Source organism: Nesoenas mayeri, assembly GCF_963082525.1.
Source record: "Nesoenas mayeri genome assembly, chromosome: 8".
In the NCBI taxonomy this organism is placed as follows: domain Eukaryota; kingdom Metazoa; phylum Chordata; class Aves; order Columbiformes; family Columbidae; genus Nesoenas; species Nesoenas mayeri.
In genome coordinates this window covers 32,284,236-32,301,054 of record NC_137554.1, presented here as the reverse complement: position 1 = coordinate 32,301,054, position 16,819 = coordinate 32,284,236, and the positions used below count along the sequence as shown (strand labels likewise).

General features: G+C 52.6%; 1 protein-coding gene across 1 annotated transcript in view; it reads left to right on the top strand.

Annotated features, from left to right (window-relative positions):
* Nucleotides 1-16,819, top strand: part of ZSWIM5 (zinc finger SWIM-type containing 5) — a gene marked incomplete at its 5' end in the record, with an annotated part of 110,493 nt that overhangs the window by 81,567 nt on the left and 12,107 nt on the right. Inside the window, 4 exons of the mRNA XM_080349105.1 lie at nucleotides 5,966-6,114; nucleotides 6,752-6,902; nucleotides 11,888-12,067; nucleotides 14,699-14,875. Coding sequence (XP_080205231.1) covers nucleotides 5,966-6,114; nucleotides 6,752-6,902; nucleotides 11,888-12,067; nucleotides 14,699-14,875 — 657 coding nt within the window. The remainder of the gene's footprint in view (nucleotides 1-5,965; nucleotides 6,115-6,751; nucleotides 6,903-11,887; nucleotides 12,068-14,698; nucleotides 14,876-16,819) is intronic.

Sequence of the window (16,819 nt, the reverse complement as noted above, 5' to 3'; positions counted from 1 at the left end):
CAGGAGGTGCTGGAGAGGGCAAGGCTGAGAAAAAGAACAGAAATGCAAATTGTAGGCAGAGGGGGAGATTCTGGGGGCAAAAGCAAGCAACACAGGGGAGGGGGGGTTAGAGGCACCAGTGAGTCCTGACGGCAGCACTGGGTTTCCTGCTCTCACAGCGTGGATCCAACATCCAGCAGCAGCGAGTGCCCAGGGTCCCAGTCAACCAGCAGACTTCGGAGGGGGCATTCATCTCCTCTTGTGTTTTGGTTCATGCTTGTTGAGAACGATTTGGATTTATTTTAAGACAGGATCAGTGTGGGGGGTACAAAAGGAAAGCTGCTGTTTCGGGTAAGTCCTTCCAGCCTGTTCGGGATGTCTGGACTTCGGAGGCAAATGCTGGATTCTTCTTAAAGGCAAAAGAAGTCTGTGGCCAAGGACGGAGAGGAGGCTGATGGAGACCACTGCAGGGCCAGAGACAGTCGTCATTAAAATCTTAAATTACAGGCTTAAAGACAAGAGACACAGCTTTGAGGACTGATAGTGCCTGTGGGCTCTGAAGACTTGGGGCTTAGAGGGGGCTTGTTCATGTGTCATCAGTGAAGTCTCCCACTTCCTTGGGTGAGGAGCAGGAGGTTTTGGCAGACCTAGTGCCAGCAGCTCGGTAACTCACCCTGCTCGAGTGGTGCTTGGGCACAGCAGGCAGAGCTGCTGCCCCTGGCCCAGGAGATGTGGTCGGGGTGGTCTGTCTGTCCTGGGGAAATGCCAGTGGGTGACAGTGTGGTGTTCAGCTGATGCCATCAAAAGGGTTGGGATGCTCCTCTCAGAAGAGGGAAAAGCCACAGAAACCTCCACTGTCTCACAGTGCAGGAGCAGCTCCCTCCAAGGACAAGCCTGTGGAGAATCACCAAAGGGCCTGCAAGGTCTCAGGAGCTTCCTTGGAGGAGAGGACCCTCAGCAAGCTCTTAGTGGGAATGGTGCCTCAAGCATTGGCATGGGAAAACCAGATCTGCTCATGCAAAACTGTAAGGAGACCTCTGCCTCATCTCACTTTTGTCTCAGATGTATTCATGACCACCTTGAGCAATTCCTTCAGTTCCTGGGCTAATACTGTTCTTCACATGTTGGCCCATCTTGTGCCTTGTGCACAGCAAGTCAGTGGCCATGTGAACCATGCAGAAGTCCCTGCTTGCTTGTCCTGTCACACAGAGCCAGGGCTGATGTTTGAGGGGTCCTCAGGCGGCCTTTAACTTTGAGGCCATCCCATGACAGCATCTGGAGAGCAGCACCGCTAAATCTATTAGAAATTCTGCCTTCCCACTGGGAAGGAGGAGAAGGTCAGGCCTGCAGGGGATTCATGTTCCTGGTTGCTGAGCTGATGTGAATTTAAGGGAAAATAACACACCTGAATGCTAGAAAGAAAGTCCCTGCCAGTGACTCTTCCCCTTTGTCTTGCAGAGCCGCTGGGCTTGCTGAATGACCCCACAGCACATGTGTGGTGCTTGACAAGGGGCTTCCAAAGGCAGCTGGACCCGATGCTGGTACCCACTGGACCAGAGAGCTCCTGGCCACCATGCTGGGAGTCAATCCGCTTTGACTTGCCCCATCACTGTCAGATGGGTTTGATTCTTCAAGCCTGGAGGCTTCATCCAACCTACCTCCCCTTGAAAATGAACCTTGGCAGAGCCTGTCTCCTTGCTTTGCTGCTATTTTTAATCCCTCGTTAGAGTTAATTTCCTTTCTGGTGCCTGGTTATTTTCTCTCCTAGGTTTTCTGCTGTTTATTTGTCCACGTTCTCCCCCCTGAGCTGTTCCTTCGTGTCTGTTTTCTGTCCGGACGCTGGCAAGGCAGCCCGGAAGCGTTCAGCCGCACCACCACGTGCAGTCATGGGATGGCCCTTGCGAACGGCCACCACCACACCAGCCCTGCTCCTGGCACCGCGGCCACCACGGCCAGACCTCAGGTTGCCAGCGGGGACTGGCCACAGTCAGCCACGGTGACCGCAAAGGAGTTGCTGGGTTGTCCACCTGCATCCTTAGGTTGCTTTTACCATGAGTTTATCAGCTCCAGGCACTGGTTAAAAATAATAATTTCACAGAATCACAGAATCGACTGGGTTGGAAAAGACCTCAGAGATCATCGAGTCCAACCCTTGGTCCAACTCCAGTCTGTTTACTAGATCATGGCACTAAGTGCCATGTCCAACCTCACTTTAAAAACCTCCAGGGACAGCGAGTCCAGCACCTCCCTGGGCAGCCATTCCAATGCCTGACCACTCTCTCTGTAAAGAATTTCTTTCTAATGTCCAGCCTAAATTTCCCCTGGCAGAGTTAAAGCCCATGGCCCCTTGTCCTATTGCTGACTGCCTGGAGAAGAGACCAATCCCCACCTGGCTAGAACTGCCCTTCAGGTAGTTCTAGAGAGTGCTGAGCTCAGCTCTAAGCCTCCTCTTCTCCAGACTAAACAAGCCCAGCTCCCTCAGCCTCTCCCCATAGGGCTTGTGTTCAAGTCCCTTCACCAGTCGTGTTGCTCTTCTCTGGACCCGCTCCAGCACTTCAATCTCTTTCCTGACCTGAGGGGCCCAGAACTGAACACAATACTCCAGGTGTGGCCTCACCAATGCAGAGCACAGGGGAAGGATCACTGCCCTTGTCCTGCTGACCACGCTGGTTTGGATACAGGACAGGACACCATTGGCCTTCTTGGCCACCTGGGCACACTGCTGGCTCATGTTGAGCTTCCTGTCCATTAGTCCCCCCAGGTCCCTTTCTGTCTGACTGCTCTCCAGCCACTCTGTGCCCAGCCTGGAGCTGCAGGGGGCTGTTGTGGCCAAAGGGCAGGACCCACCACTTGGCCTTACTGACCTTCATTTATTCCTTTTTTTTTGTGTTGCCACTCATGCTCCGGGTGAGACACTCTGGGAGTACTTCCCATGCTGCTTGACTGATTTATCTCCCCTTCTTGGGTTCATGAGTTTGGATCTGGGATGTGCTGATGCCTCGGCATGAGCCACGAGGTCCCACAGCCTCTTCAGCGCTGTAAACCTGCTGCTTTCCAATTCAGGAGCCCCTTATGGGTTTTTTTTTTGTGTTAGATCGCTCATTTCTAAGCAAGAATTTTCCATGCCTGTTTTCTGATTTGTAGATGTTTCCAGTCCTTATTTCTCAATCTTTGTATCCGCCTGGAGAAGGCTCACCTGGCTGTCAAACAGTTAAACCCCGAGCCTGCAGTGAAGGGGGGTCCTGCTTGGAGTACAATGGATTGCATTTTTATCTCCATTTCCACAGCCGGTGTAAACAGGCTAGTGAAACCCTTTTTCCTCTCAAGATGTGTGGTGACGTTTCCTTACATTTGAATGCGGCAGGACCGAGATCCAGCACATCTAAAACGGGGCTTTTTGGAGCAGGAATGCTGCTACATGAGAAACAGGCGCTGGGCTGCTTTACATGCCGTTCTCCGCTCCTTTGGAGCGGGGACATGGAATCGCTCACGGGCTGCGTCACGGCGTGCTGCTGCTGAAGCCACCACGGTGTGAATCTTGGCAAGGGGAAGTGGACAAATCCAGCCATTAATATTTAAACCCTGCACAAATCCCGTTGTTTGCTCTTAAATGTTTATCCAGCTCCCCAGCGTAATTGGGCAGCCCATTATCTGGCGGGTTGCGTTGCACGTGTAAGAATCTGCTATTACAACCCTCTCTCTGAATCTTTTATAGGAAAGTGAGATATGTTTACAAGCAAATTTGGGTTTTATTTGGAGGCGCGGGAGGTGTGTTGCTAATTTGGCTGCAGCCCGAACCCCAACGTGCGAAGTGCTCAATGTGTTGCGTGGGAGGAGGAGGTTTTATTTAGCTGCACGCTGCTTTCCTCGCCGCTTGGGCTTTCTGTCGCTAACGTTGTGTGTGAGCAGCGAGTGCTGAGGGTAGTCCCGGGAACCCCACAAAAATGCAGCCACTTCTTGTGTCTTGCTGACTCCTCCACCTTTGTCGGTCACAGCAGCCTCAGTGAGGGACCAAGGGTGGGCTGAACTTAGGTGGGATGGGACACCCAAGGTGTCTGTGCCCTCCTGGTCCCTATGGATGCAGCCAGGTGGCCCTATAGAAGCAGCTGACATGACATGACTGGTCTGGGGAGCTGTGGGTGGGATGGTGAGGAGGAGGATGAAGAGCGTGAGTGTCTGGGATACCTCAGCGGTGGGGCCGGATAAGCGCTTGTGGTAGACAGATTAGTCATCGGTTCCTGATAGGGGATAATCGCTGGCTTGTCTGCTCTTTATCTGAGATAAGGACGGGGTTGGGGGAGGGAAGGAAAAGGCACGGAAAAGCTGAGATGGCCAGGGAGGACTGTCCCCGGACTGGTGGTCCCTTGTGGCGTACGGCAGGGCTTGGCCATCAGCGCAGGGGAGCGGGATCAGGGCACGCGTGGGGCTGTAGGCGAAAGCCCTCGTGCTCATCCAGGGGCTGTGATTTCCTTTCTGCTGCTTTAGCTTCTGTCCCAATTACGTGGTTCTGTCAACTATAAATTATTCTGCAGAGGGAGCAGCAGCATCTTCTCCCTTCAGCACGGTGCAGGCTGTGCCCAGAGCTTGCTGGAACAGCTTTCGGGCAGCAACTGTTAGCAGAAATTAAAGGAATTTTGTAAAGGACATTAAATACAAATAGCTGTATCTTATCGGGTCAAGAGCATCCTCAGCCTTTGCCAGAGGAGCAAAACCCCTCGGGTTGATGTCCTCTCACTTACAAGCAGAGAAGAGACAGTCACCCCGCTGAGCAGGCATCCTGGAGCCTGATTTTTTTTTATGAATTGCATTTGAGCTCCTGGTTCAGCAACATGGAGAGCTGGGCCATGCACAGCATCCTGAGCTGTCTCTGTGTGAAAGCGATGTCTGCTCCCCAGCCAAGTGGGAAAGACATCGTTAGGATTTAACGTGGAACATCAGCTCCAGCATCCCTTAGCATCTCCACACTGAAACCCTTCCTTGCTCCGGAGGGAGATGGGATGGGAGAAGAGGACCAAAGAGGATCCTTCAGCTGTGCCAGTCCCTCCTTGCATCTGGTTTTCCGTGAGGAGTTTCTGCAGAGCAGGACTCAAAAGCGGGGAGCCGAAAAGCTGAGTTTCTGTTCCCTTTTGTACTCCTGGCTGCTTGCTGGAGCCATGCCCCTGCCTGCTTTGGGAGCTTGGGAGGCCGGGGCATTGCTGGCAGGTAGGGCAGTGCTCCGGGACAAATGGGAGCTGAAAGGGATAAGGCAAGGGGAGGAGAATCCATGCTGTTGTTTAAAGCACTTGTGTGGGGTTTTTTTGTTGTTTCCGTTTTTTTTCCTGTTCTCTGGAAGATTAAATACAGCCTGTGAACACACGTATGTGTCTGCCAAAGGCCCCGCTCTGGTTGCAGTTTGCTCTTAGATGGATTATTAATCCTTTGCTCTTTCCAGTGGAGGGTCTCCCAGGCAGATACACTGATGCACAGGGACTTTTCCCCTGTCCTAAAGCAAATAAGGGGCAGGACCAGGCATTTAACCTGGAGCCCCTGTGCAGTGGTACCTCTGTTAGACTGTTCCTAACGTGGGGAAGGGCTTGAAAGAATTGGAGCTTACTGATGCTTAAACAGAGCAGTAGTATGGAGCTGGAGGAGGAGCACCCCAGGTGACCCTAGGAGCTGGGAGTGCTGCAGGCTCCACAGCTGCCCTGTCTGCACCCCTGAGGCTTCAAGGCAAGTCCCTGCTCTTTCTCAGCCTCCCTGCACATGGGATGCAGGGGGAGAGGGGCTGGGCGTTAGCCCTGTGGTCAGGATCCCTCCTGATGGCTGCTGCCACCACCCTGGAAGGACAGCATGATGCCATCAGCTGGGGCTCACTGCCAGGGAACTGGTTGGTTTTCCCTCACTTGAGCTGATAAAATAGAGGTGGGTCCACTTCTTGCTGCTGAGACTGCTGACCCTGCTGCTATAAACACGATTGTTTCTTTTCTCCTCCTCCCTGTCCCCCCAGGTGCTCCTGACCCCACTGCTGGGGCCAGCATTGATGATGAGAACTGCTGGCACCTGGATGAGGAGCAAGTGCGAGAGCAGGTGAAGCTGTTCCTATCTCAGGGAGGGTACTACGGCTCGGGGAAGCAGCTCAACTCCATGTTTGCCAAGGTGAGAAGGAGCCGGCTGCTCTCTCCGCTCTCTGCTCGGCGCGTCACGTAGCCGGCAGCTCGCTGGCTGCCCTGGCGGTGTGCCCGTCACAGCTGGGAATCTCTGCTCCAGTGCCTTCTCGCCTGGTTGTGGAGCAGGCGGTTGTAATCCAGGCTCTGCGTCAGGCCTGGGTTGTCTCACCCGCTCTCCTGGCAGGTCCTTTCCTCCCACACCATCGGTTTGCTGTGGTTCTGTGCAAGGGAGGGCTTTCCCCCATCTCCCTGTGAGCACGGTGTGGGTAAAGCCGACCCTGCAGAGCCTACCAAGGCCGTGCAGAGGTGGCAGCAGCATAGAGGCTCTTCAGTTTCTTTGCAGAAGGGCCTTGTTTTCATGTCCTTAATTGCTTGGTCCTCTTCACAGCCTGGGCTGTAGCCATTACTCAGCTGGACTCCAACCAACCAGATCACAGCCATTGCATGAGTGTTATATTGTATAACTATACATCATACATATATATATATATATATGTGTATCTATTTACACTTTTGACACCCAGACTAAGGCAGCTGTGGGTTGCCGGCCAGGTGACCAAGTATTAAACGCCTCCAGGAGACTGTGTTTTGTCTCACAAAGGGCCTTCTCTCTCTGCCGTTTCCAGGTTCGGGAGATGCTGCGCATGAGGGACTCCAATGGCGCCAGGATGCTGACGTTGATAACGGAGCAGTTCATGGCTGATCCTCGGCTCTCCCTCTGGAGGCAGCAGGGGACGGGCATAACTGAGAAGTGCCGGCAGCTCTGGGATGAGCTGGGTAAGGGTTACCACCTTGCAGAGAGCAGCACCAGGGTTGCCTGGGCAGCCAGGCCAGCAGACATTGTCTCAGAGGCTTTTGGGGTTCTTGTTTGGGAGCTGAGGCCATGAGAGATGTCAGGAGCTTGCTCTGTCCACTGCTGGGGAAACGCTGGATGGGTTGAAGGGACCTTCCCAGCTCTCCCAGTGCCACTTCTGCCATGAGCAGGGACATCTTCACCAGCTCAGGTTGCTCAGAGCCCCGTCCAGCCTGGCCTGGGATGTCTCCAGGGATGGTTCAGCCACCACCTCTCTGGCCAACCTGGGCCAGGCTCTCACCACCCTCAGGGGAAACACTTTCTTCCTCATGTCCAGCCTGAATCTCCCCTCCTTTAGCTGCCTTGGCAGAATGCTCCTGTGTCAAGTAGTATGGACAAGCAATTTAAATCAAGTTGTATTTAATTCTATTACTGATAGCAGACACAGTTCAGAGATGTGAAAAGTCACCTGTGTTACGTAAGTTCTCTTTAACTGGCATATACAGCAGAAATTACTGTGACAGCATGTGCAGTAGTAGCATGTACCTGCCCATCATGTACTGATGGGAGGTGGAACAAACAAACGAACAAACGCTGGTGGAACAGCTGAATGAGTCGCCAGCAGTTCAACACCTTAAACCAGCCCCTCTGCCGCGAAGGAGTCCAGGATGATGGGTGTGCAGAGTGCGGCTGGTCCCATACTTGCAGCAGCCTGGTGGCTAGTGTGCTGCCCCGCAGCCTTTGCAAGGGAGGATGCCGGCTGGTGAGCCCCAGGGGCTGCCTGCAGCCTGGAGATGTGGAAGCGCCATTCCTGGAGGAACCGTGATCCAGAGGGGAACGGCAGCTTCTCAAATCTCATCCCGTCTAACAGACTTCTGCGTGCTCTGGTGCACGTTTCCAGGGTGAGGGGGGCAGGATGGCCAGCGCAGGGCCTGGCTTTGAGGGAAATGCAGTTCTGGGTAATTCTAGCTAAGCACCTTAGACACCAGCTCAGCTGGCTGACACCATAATATCATTAGAATAAAACATTTAGATGACGTGGTCCCAGGGAGGTTGGTGGTGTGGTGGAGTTAACCCAGCAGTTCTGGCTTCTCCTGGACATCTGGGATCTTGGGTGAATAGTTTGGTTTGTACCATAGTTTCATGATGAGTGAGTTTGGGCTTCTCTGCAGCCTGCTGGTGAGAGATGCTGTGTGAGGACAAGGGCTCACAGGCTGGGACCAAAGGGATGCTGTGGACCTGGAAGAACACTGGGGGTGGTCCAGGGTCTGGAGTACCTGAAACTGCAGCTGGGGTCACAGGCTTTTGTACCTAGTGTCCAACAAACGCAAATATAGTCGTGAGACTGGAGAGCCTGGCCAAACAGCACCAACAAGGGCTGGGCAGGGGTGGGACGTCTCGCTTCTGTGTGAAGTTTCCTAGATGGAAATAATCATCTGAACAGCTCATCTGTGCTTGCTTGCCAAGAAGATATTTCCAGGATTTTGGGATGTGCAGCTGGGTGGCTGGATATGCAGGGATCCCAGAGAACTGGCCAAATCCACCAAGCCAGAATTTCCATATGGAAGAAAGCAAACACATTGGTGAAACGTGGATGGATGTGTGTCTAGGTCGGCCTGGGTGGAGGAGGAAGTTTACCCAGAATTACAGATTATTTGGCCAGACTTCAAACCTGCTGTCCAAGCCAAGAGCCCTCCCTCGCTTCCTGCACACACAAGGCAGGAGTGGTTGCATTTCAGTCCTGGCTTAACCACGCAAGGACCAGGACAGTGCCTGTAGTTTTGGTTGGCAGAGCAGGAGGAACTGACAGCACGTCCCCATCAGCAGATGGCAAGGTGGTTTGGGAACATTGGGGCCCTACCAAGGCTGGATCGGGGTGACAGCAGGTGAAACATTGGGGCCCTACCAAGGCTGGATCAGGGTGACAGCAGGTGAAACACGGTGCCAGCCAACGCACGTCAGAGCGAGCTGTTCGCCTAGCATGGGCACGTCATATGAGAGGATTTGGGCATCTCCATGATGAAGAGAAGCCTCTGCAGAGGACACAGTGGTGGTCCAAGAAGCAGGTCCAGGGCAGGGTGAGCATGGACTGTACTCAGAGCAGGGATTACTCCCCCAATTTTAGAGAAGCCTTTTGGATTTGACCTGGGCCTGGAGGGACCAGAGCTGCAGTGAGCTGGTGGTGGTCACCAGTAACAAACATCAGCAATGTGGAGAGATGTCCCAAACCATCACCGGGCAGGCAATGGTAGCCAGGGTGCGTGGGACGGTGAAGACACGTTGTCCACCCACCCATGGGCTGCGGATGCTGAAGCTGCCCAGCAATACTGCTGCTGCCAAAGGGAGGGATGTGGGACCTGGTGTGCCAACTGCTGTGGGAAGCCCCAGCGCAGACCGTGTTCCCCTGCCATGCAGAAGAGAAAAACAGACCTGGCAGGAATTATTTCGGGCACATGTTTAATAATTAATCATTGATTTTAGAAAACACTGCATCACAAACTTGCGTGGGACTGGAAGAAGATCAGCCTTAAAGAAGATTGTGGATTTGTGCTGGGGAAAATGTAAAGGATTTTGCAGGATTTAAGAGTTAAATAAAATAAATAAATTAAAAGGGCATCGTTAGCTTGTGCATGTGCTGCTAACTGAACATCTATTGCCCCGTCTGCTGGGGAGCCAAAGGAAGGACCTGCTGGATGGAGAGCTCTGCAGCGTGGGAGTATTTGCCCTGGCGCTTTAGTACTTATGATTAAAGCCTAATTACAAAAAATAGACGAAAAACCAGCTGAAGTGCAGCCTGACCTTAATCTGCCTGGAGACGGGTTTATTTATCTCGGCCACTTGTTTACAGTGGGGAATTTCAGCAGATTAAGCTGGGGAGCGACCCTGTGGGAAACAGGAGAATTTCTTTGATGGTTTGGAAACTTGGGCGCGGGATCGGAGCGCCTGTCCTCTCTGGGGCCAGCAGCCGGGACCGCTGGGCTGGGAAGGCTCTAGGCCCCCCGTCCCCTGCACCCAGCTCCGTCATCAAAAAGCATTTTTGTTTAGAGGCTTAGCTTAATCATGATCTGCTGCTTTGTTCCCCACTTAACCTCCTGCTATCAGAAAGTTCAGATGAAGGTTTCTGCAGCATGTGAGCAGACACAGTCTGACCTGGTGCGGCGTTTCGGCTCAGGACAGCAGTCGCTTGTGCTCTCAGCTGATGTCACTTGACTAAAGGGCACAGAAAAACCCCTCTTTTCCATTTCCTAGATAACTGTCGCAGGCCAGACAGATGTAAATATCTCTTCCCTCCTTGTCACCATTTCCTGGCCACATCTTCCCTTCTGCAGGAGAGCCCAGGGGCATGGTGTTTTGACAAGCAAAGGACACCTCGGAGGGCTCCCAAAAATAGGCTGCGAAGTCATGAGGCTTCTGAGGATTGTATCTTAGCCAAGCTGTGGGAGCCAAAAATCCAGCAGGCGCATCCCATCTCTGGGGATAACGGGGCACCGAGCTTTGTTACTGCCTGTTAGCCAGGCCACCCTACTTGGAGGTGTGAGCCAAAATAGACAGATGCTGCTTTTTGCCCTAGAAGCCCTGGAACGGATGAAGAGGGGCAGTAACAACAGGTGGGAGTCCTGGTGGGAAGAGGATGCCCGAACTAGTCGGACCTCCGATGTGCCCAACAGCAGGAGTGCAGGGTTTAGCTCATGCCTGCCTGAGGAGGGGTTAAGTTTTATGCCCTCAGGCTTGACATGGGCAGGCACCCGCTGCTTAGCTGAGGGGCAGTAACCGGAGCCTTAAGGAAGACTCATTTTCTGGAGCTGGGACCTGATTTTGGCAAAGATGTCGTGTCCGTGGAGCCTGTGGGAGCCTGGGAGCAAGTAGCATGGGAGGGTGGACCCCGAATGCGCCTAAGGAGTCAGCTCTTCTCTTGCACATGACATTGCAGCTCAAAAGTCTTATCCCTCCTGCTGTTCATCAGAAAGGAGAGGAGGGTCGGTGGGGTTTTCTGAGAGCAGCAGAGCTGAGATGCAGGTGGAGCTGGAGTGGGCAAGGGCTGTTTTGAATATCTGCTGATCTTCAGTGCCTGCAGTTGCTTTTCCCATGCCCGTTCCTGGAAGTGTTGCTGCTGCCACCATCAGTGTTGTGACACTGTGACATCTTTCTTGCCAAGCCACTCCGAGGAGCTGGACATGCACAGCCTCTGCACCTTATTGATGTCTGCAGGCCCGGGACTGCATCCTCAGGCCTGGATCTGCCTCTTGTGCAGCACACAGCATCATCAGGTCTATAAGATCTCCTGGTCCACTTGGAGGGTGTCAGCATTCCCAGCCTCCTGGTCTCTCTTCTCTGCTTGGGACATCTGGAGTGCTCAGGTCTTGGAGGCCTCTTGCCTGTGAGATGTGAAACCAGGCTCATGTTCCTCTGCTGGTTCCTCTGCAGTCTGGGGACTACTGGGGATTAAAAGAGAAAAAAAGAGGGAAAAAAAAAAGGCAAGAAAATACGCCCAATCTCCTTTTCTAAATAGCTGAATGCAAATGGCCTGAAGAACAATGGCAGATGAAATAGCATTCGGAGCAGGCTTTAAAGCAGTTGGAACGTGGTTAGGATCAAAATCAGGTTAGTCTTTGGAGATACAGAGTCTGCAGCTTGCCAGGATGTTTTTAAGCGTGCTTTGATGTGTAGTTCAAACACTAGATTTGTCCTGGCAGACAGAAGCACTCACAAATTCATACACAGCCGCTCTCTCCTTCCCTCCTCCCCACTGTCCCCCATCTCATGAGATTATAATTTAGCTTCATTACAGAGGAGTTTTACTTTTATTTAAAAGCTGTTTAAATCCCCCTCATGGGCCCGTGCATTGTGCTGAAATGAGTTTACGGACGCCGACGGAACCTTGCAGGCTCTCACGACAAGCGCGGCAGCAGAAGAGCTTTACCCTGTGAGTACGATGGTGGCACTTACTTGATTTCTTGGCTGTGTCTAGGGGCGCTGTGGGTGTGCGTGGTGTTAAACCCGCACTGCAAGCTGGAAGAGAAATCCTGCTGGCTCCGGCAGCTGCGCAAGTGGGGCGAGATGGACGTGTGTCCCCTGGAAGACGGCAATTACGGTAATGAGCTTCCCAACATCACCAACGCGCTTACGCAGAGCTCCAGTCACAGCCAAGGTGAGTCTGGGCAGAGGGTGCAAATGCAGCTGTTGGCCACAGGGGTTGAGTCAGGATCAGAACTCACCTCAAAGTTGAGAGACCTCAGTTCACCTGCTGCTGATATCTTGGGGATGCACGGGTGACTTTATTAATGTTTATAAATATATAAAGGGTGAGTGCCATGAGGATGGAGCCAGGCTCTTCTCGTTGGCAAACAATGATAGGACAAGGGGTAATGGGATCAAACTGGAACACAAGAGATTCCACTTAAATTTGAGAAAAAACTTCTTCTCAGTAAGGGTGGCAGAGCCTGGAACAGGCTGCCCAGGGGGGTTGTGGAGTCTCCTTCTCTGCAGACATTCAAGACCCACCTGGACATGTTCCTGTGCGACCTCACCCAGGCGTTCCTGCTCCAGCAGGGGGATTGGACTAGATGATCTTTTGAGGTCCCTTCCAATCCCAAACATACTGTGATACTGTGATACTGTGAATACAAAACGTTTCTCTCTACAGCCTTTGATTTTAGATATGCTTGGAAATGCTGGGCTCTTTGCTACATCTTGGGTGAAGTCACCAGTATTTTAAGCATCAAATGACTTTCAAAGGCTATTTTAAAGCAATTGGAGCATGGGGCAGTTTGGACCCCTGTGATGTCTGCAGGGTTAGATACGCAGTGCTACAGAAAACTGGGGCTGCCTGAACGGGAGCATCGCTGACTTCAGGAGCCCGGGCTGGGCTGTGGGAGTGAGGAGTTGGAGCCTCTCCCAGCCCATGGGCCTTGCTTCTGGTCTTCAGTTCAGGTCTTAGATAAGTCATTAGCTAAGGATGTTAAATGCAGTTCAAGTGCAGAGCACAGGTGGAGCAACGTAGTTGTGAGGTTGTTCCTTAGTGCTAAAGTATTTTCTTAACCCCTGACAAAGCATTTGATCCCTTTAAACTTAAGTGCTTTTTCCCCTTTCCTTTTGACTGAAGTAGGCATTAACTGAAAGTTACTGCTCTTACCACGCCTCCATCTGCTCTGCTGGAATTGTTCTTTGGTGTGTTACGAGCAGCCAAGGTGGGAAGAGGAAAGGGGGAAGGCAGCCATGCTGCAAAGGAAACGTCACTCTTCTGGGTGGGATTTGTCCCCCAGCAGCGGTTTGGGAGGGCAGCCGTCCTGCCCGCCCGCCCCAGCCACGGCCAGAGCCGTGCGCCCCAGCCAGCTCTCCATGTGCACCCTTGGGGAGTGACTTAATTTAAACCGGCCTTGCTCTGTGTCCTGTGCCAGCCCGGGACTCCCCTGGTGTTCCCAGCTCCGCTGAGGATTCACTCCAGCACTCAGGGCAGGTTGCCAGGGCTGAGCAGGTCACTTTCTTTAGACATACGGGGCATGTCCCCTTGTCCCCATGTTCCTTCCTCTCCAAGCAGGGGACTGAAAGCAACTCAGATCCTGGAGGTGTCCTGGGGTTAATGTTTGTGCATATGCAAATACTGCTGCAGATTGTTGCCAGTCTCTTTTATTACTGAAATGAGAACAGCTGATTCCTGAAATCCTTCCTGGTAAAGTGAGCAGGTTTGGTTGTGTACGTACAAACACCTGTTTAATTTCCCTCCACCTCGGGGTGCCTGCGGCATTCAGACTAATTGCTTGTTGCCATCGTTTCCGGAGCGCGTTTATCCAGCCTCCCTGGATCAGCTTTGAGCAGTGCCTTTTGTTTTCCCCTTTTGAATGCATTAAACTCAGCCTGTCTTGTGGGTTGCAGGACCTAACATTCAGTGTTGCATCCCATTTCGGGCTTCCTGTTTTGCAGCCCACTGGCTGCGTTTGGCTTTCATGATCTGGTGTGGCTGGAGTGAGGCAGGATTGCTCCAGACAGGCCTTCTGCTCCCAACAAACCACTTGTCTGATCTGTCTGGACAGAGCAAAATGCTTGTCTGGCATTCGATAGCTTCAAAAATGTCAGTGAAGTTACAGAGCATCTCTGAAGAGGAGCACAGACATTGCTTCCTAAGCGGAGGGGCTCCAGATGATGCCATCTCCTCCCTTCCAGCCCTCTCACACACCCTGCAGAGGTTGCTGGAAGACAGTGGTTCCCCCATTGCCCACAGGCAGATGAGACATGCTTGTGTGCTTCCCTTAGCGGTTTCAGGTGCTGCTGATTTAAGCAGCTGTGGTTCAATGAAGTACTTTGGGGTGGAATGGAGAGCTCATGGTGCTTGTGGGGCTATAATGCTGAGGAAGCCCAATCCTGACTTCTGGCAGCTGCCTGCACGCTGGCTGTCACAGGGCTGGGAATGCACTGCCATGTTTCAAGGCATCAGACCCATGTGTTACAGTGGATTATTGTCAGAAAGGTACAGGCAGGGCGGTCTCTGCCTCTTATCTCACCTCTCTGGTCAAGGTGGGTGTTCTAGCAAGTTCTTTAGCAGTGCTGTCTGAGGAGAAGGCAGTCTCCATCAGACGGGACGGGCAGCAGAGGTGTCTGAAGGCAAATCTGCTGCAGCGCAGGAGCCAGAGCCCCTGTGCTCAGAACAGAAATGGCTGGAGTGGCACCAGGTAGGGCTTTGCTCTCATTGTTAGGACATTGCTCTGCACAGGAAGGTCATGTGTGGGGGTAGGAACAGGCTGCCCATGTCCCACCAAGGCACTGATGTTTTTTCTCTTTGCAGACTCACTGGCCAGGCCCAGACGAACTGTGTTCACCCGGGCGATCGAGGGCTGTGACCTCCACTGGCAGGACAGCCACCTGCAGCGCATCATTAGCAGTGACTTCTACATGTCTCCCTCTTACCAGCGGGAGGGCGAGAGCCTCCTCTTCAACTCCCAGGGCCAGCCCCTGTGGTTAGGTGAGCATCCAAACCCGCAGCCCCGTGCGCGGCCGTGGTGGGTGGGGTTGCTGATGGAGAAGAGCCACCCAAGGCATCGAGGAAGCTTTGCTACTCTGGGTCCTTGCAGGCTTCTGCATCCTAGGTTGAAAGTGCACCCCTGGCCCTTAGCCTGAGGAGCAGCGTGAGCACAAGGACTTGATGCCCTCCCACACCCCAGCAACAGTCCTTAGAGCAAGTCCCACATCATTGCAGTCTGGGTTGCCCTTGGGCAGCTTGCAGCAGGCTTGTCATGTCTTCTTTCATCCTGCCAGTGCTTGGCGGTCCCCAGTGCAGGCTCTCACTGTTCCCAATACAGGGGGACACTTAAGGTCCCTTGAAAGTTGGATGGGGAGCACAGCCGTATCTTCTGGACTTTTTCTTCTCTGCTCTGGCCCTTAAAGGCAATTAGCAGACAGTACAATTAAGCCTTGTATGAGCATAAGGCATACTGGACCAGTCAAACCCAGTACACTGTAGCTGTTCTGTAGACCTTTAGTCCATGTATCTCAAGGCACACAACTTCTCTACTGAGAAGTCATGACCCTGGGTAGATCTGCAGACCCTTGATAACTACATGTCTGGGATGAGAACAAGCGAGGTGAAGGGCTTGGGGGTGCCTGGTGTCACTGTCAGACCTCAGGTTGTCCCCAAAAATGGGAAACACAAGCCCTCCACACAACCATGAGGATAGATGCCTTATTCTCACAGCCTAAAAGGTGAATCTGTGGACACAGAAAACATCACAACTCACCACTGCACTGTCATCCACGTCCACTCCAGGCACTGGGGTCTCCTGTCACCCAGCCAAATGGGAAGAGGATATTTAAAGTCATCCAGAGATGTGGTTTGCGGAGCAGCGGGCACTAAGTTGCTATTAAGGCCAGGAGATAAGCTAAAAAGGGCCTATGTGACGACTGCTGGTAGACCTCTGCTAGCTTAGCTGGAGCTGGAGAAGACATTTCTACTCTGGGAAGAGTTTTGTTTAGCTGCAGGCAGCAGGTCTCTTGCCCGCACAGCCATAGGCAGTGGTGGTGGGTTAATGCTGCCATGGACTCCATCTAGCAGGGACGTGGTGGCCACAGCTTCCCTGTCTCTGCCATCATGTGGGTTCTGCTGAGCCCTTTGGCCCAGCTGGTTGGTACATGTTATTTTTCTGATGTATTTGCTGTGATTTTGGGATTTTGCGCTGTCTTGGCACCCCCTCAGGGATGCAGTGCTGGGAGAGGAGTGTGATTTGTCAGCAACTTCAGTGATGAATTCAGCGAGAAGCTGAATATTTCATCCATTTAGCAAATGAATAGAGGGAGCAACAAGATGCTTTTTTACAGTTGTGTTTGTTCTGAAACCTCTTGCTTTTGTATTCCTTGCGGGTGACCTTTGGGACATGGAAACCTCATTTGCGGAGGTGGTTGTCTGCATTTCTAAAGCTTTCTGAGCTCTTCCAGGAATAGAAATTAGCCCTCTTCCATAATTTTAGATCTTCTGTGGTTGCCTTTCCCACCGCCCCCCACTGGCGTAGTAGGACATTTTGCAAGAAAATGGGATTTTCGCTGCTTGTTATGCAGTGTGTCATGTCATCTGCTCCTGCTAATTTCTCACTCAGTAATAATCCTCTCCACAGTTGCTTGTGATTTCAGGTGAGCAATGAGCAGCAGGAGCAGATGAATTCCTAAGCAACTGTGAGTTTGGCGGGGGGGCAGAGGGGGGTTCATGCAACTGTTCCTAATAATAATCACCAGAGGGAGAGCTACAGAAGAGATGGGGTGTCTGCAGAGCTCGCTCCACAGAAACATTAAGGAAGCCATTCAAAACATCACCCCCAATCTGCCAGTGCCCCCAGCACAATGCTGAATGCACAGTCTCCCCCCATGTGGCATTGCTGGTGTGATGAGAGCAGGGGGAGTTGTTGGAGGAGGTGCTAAG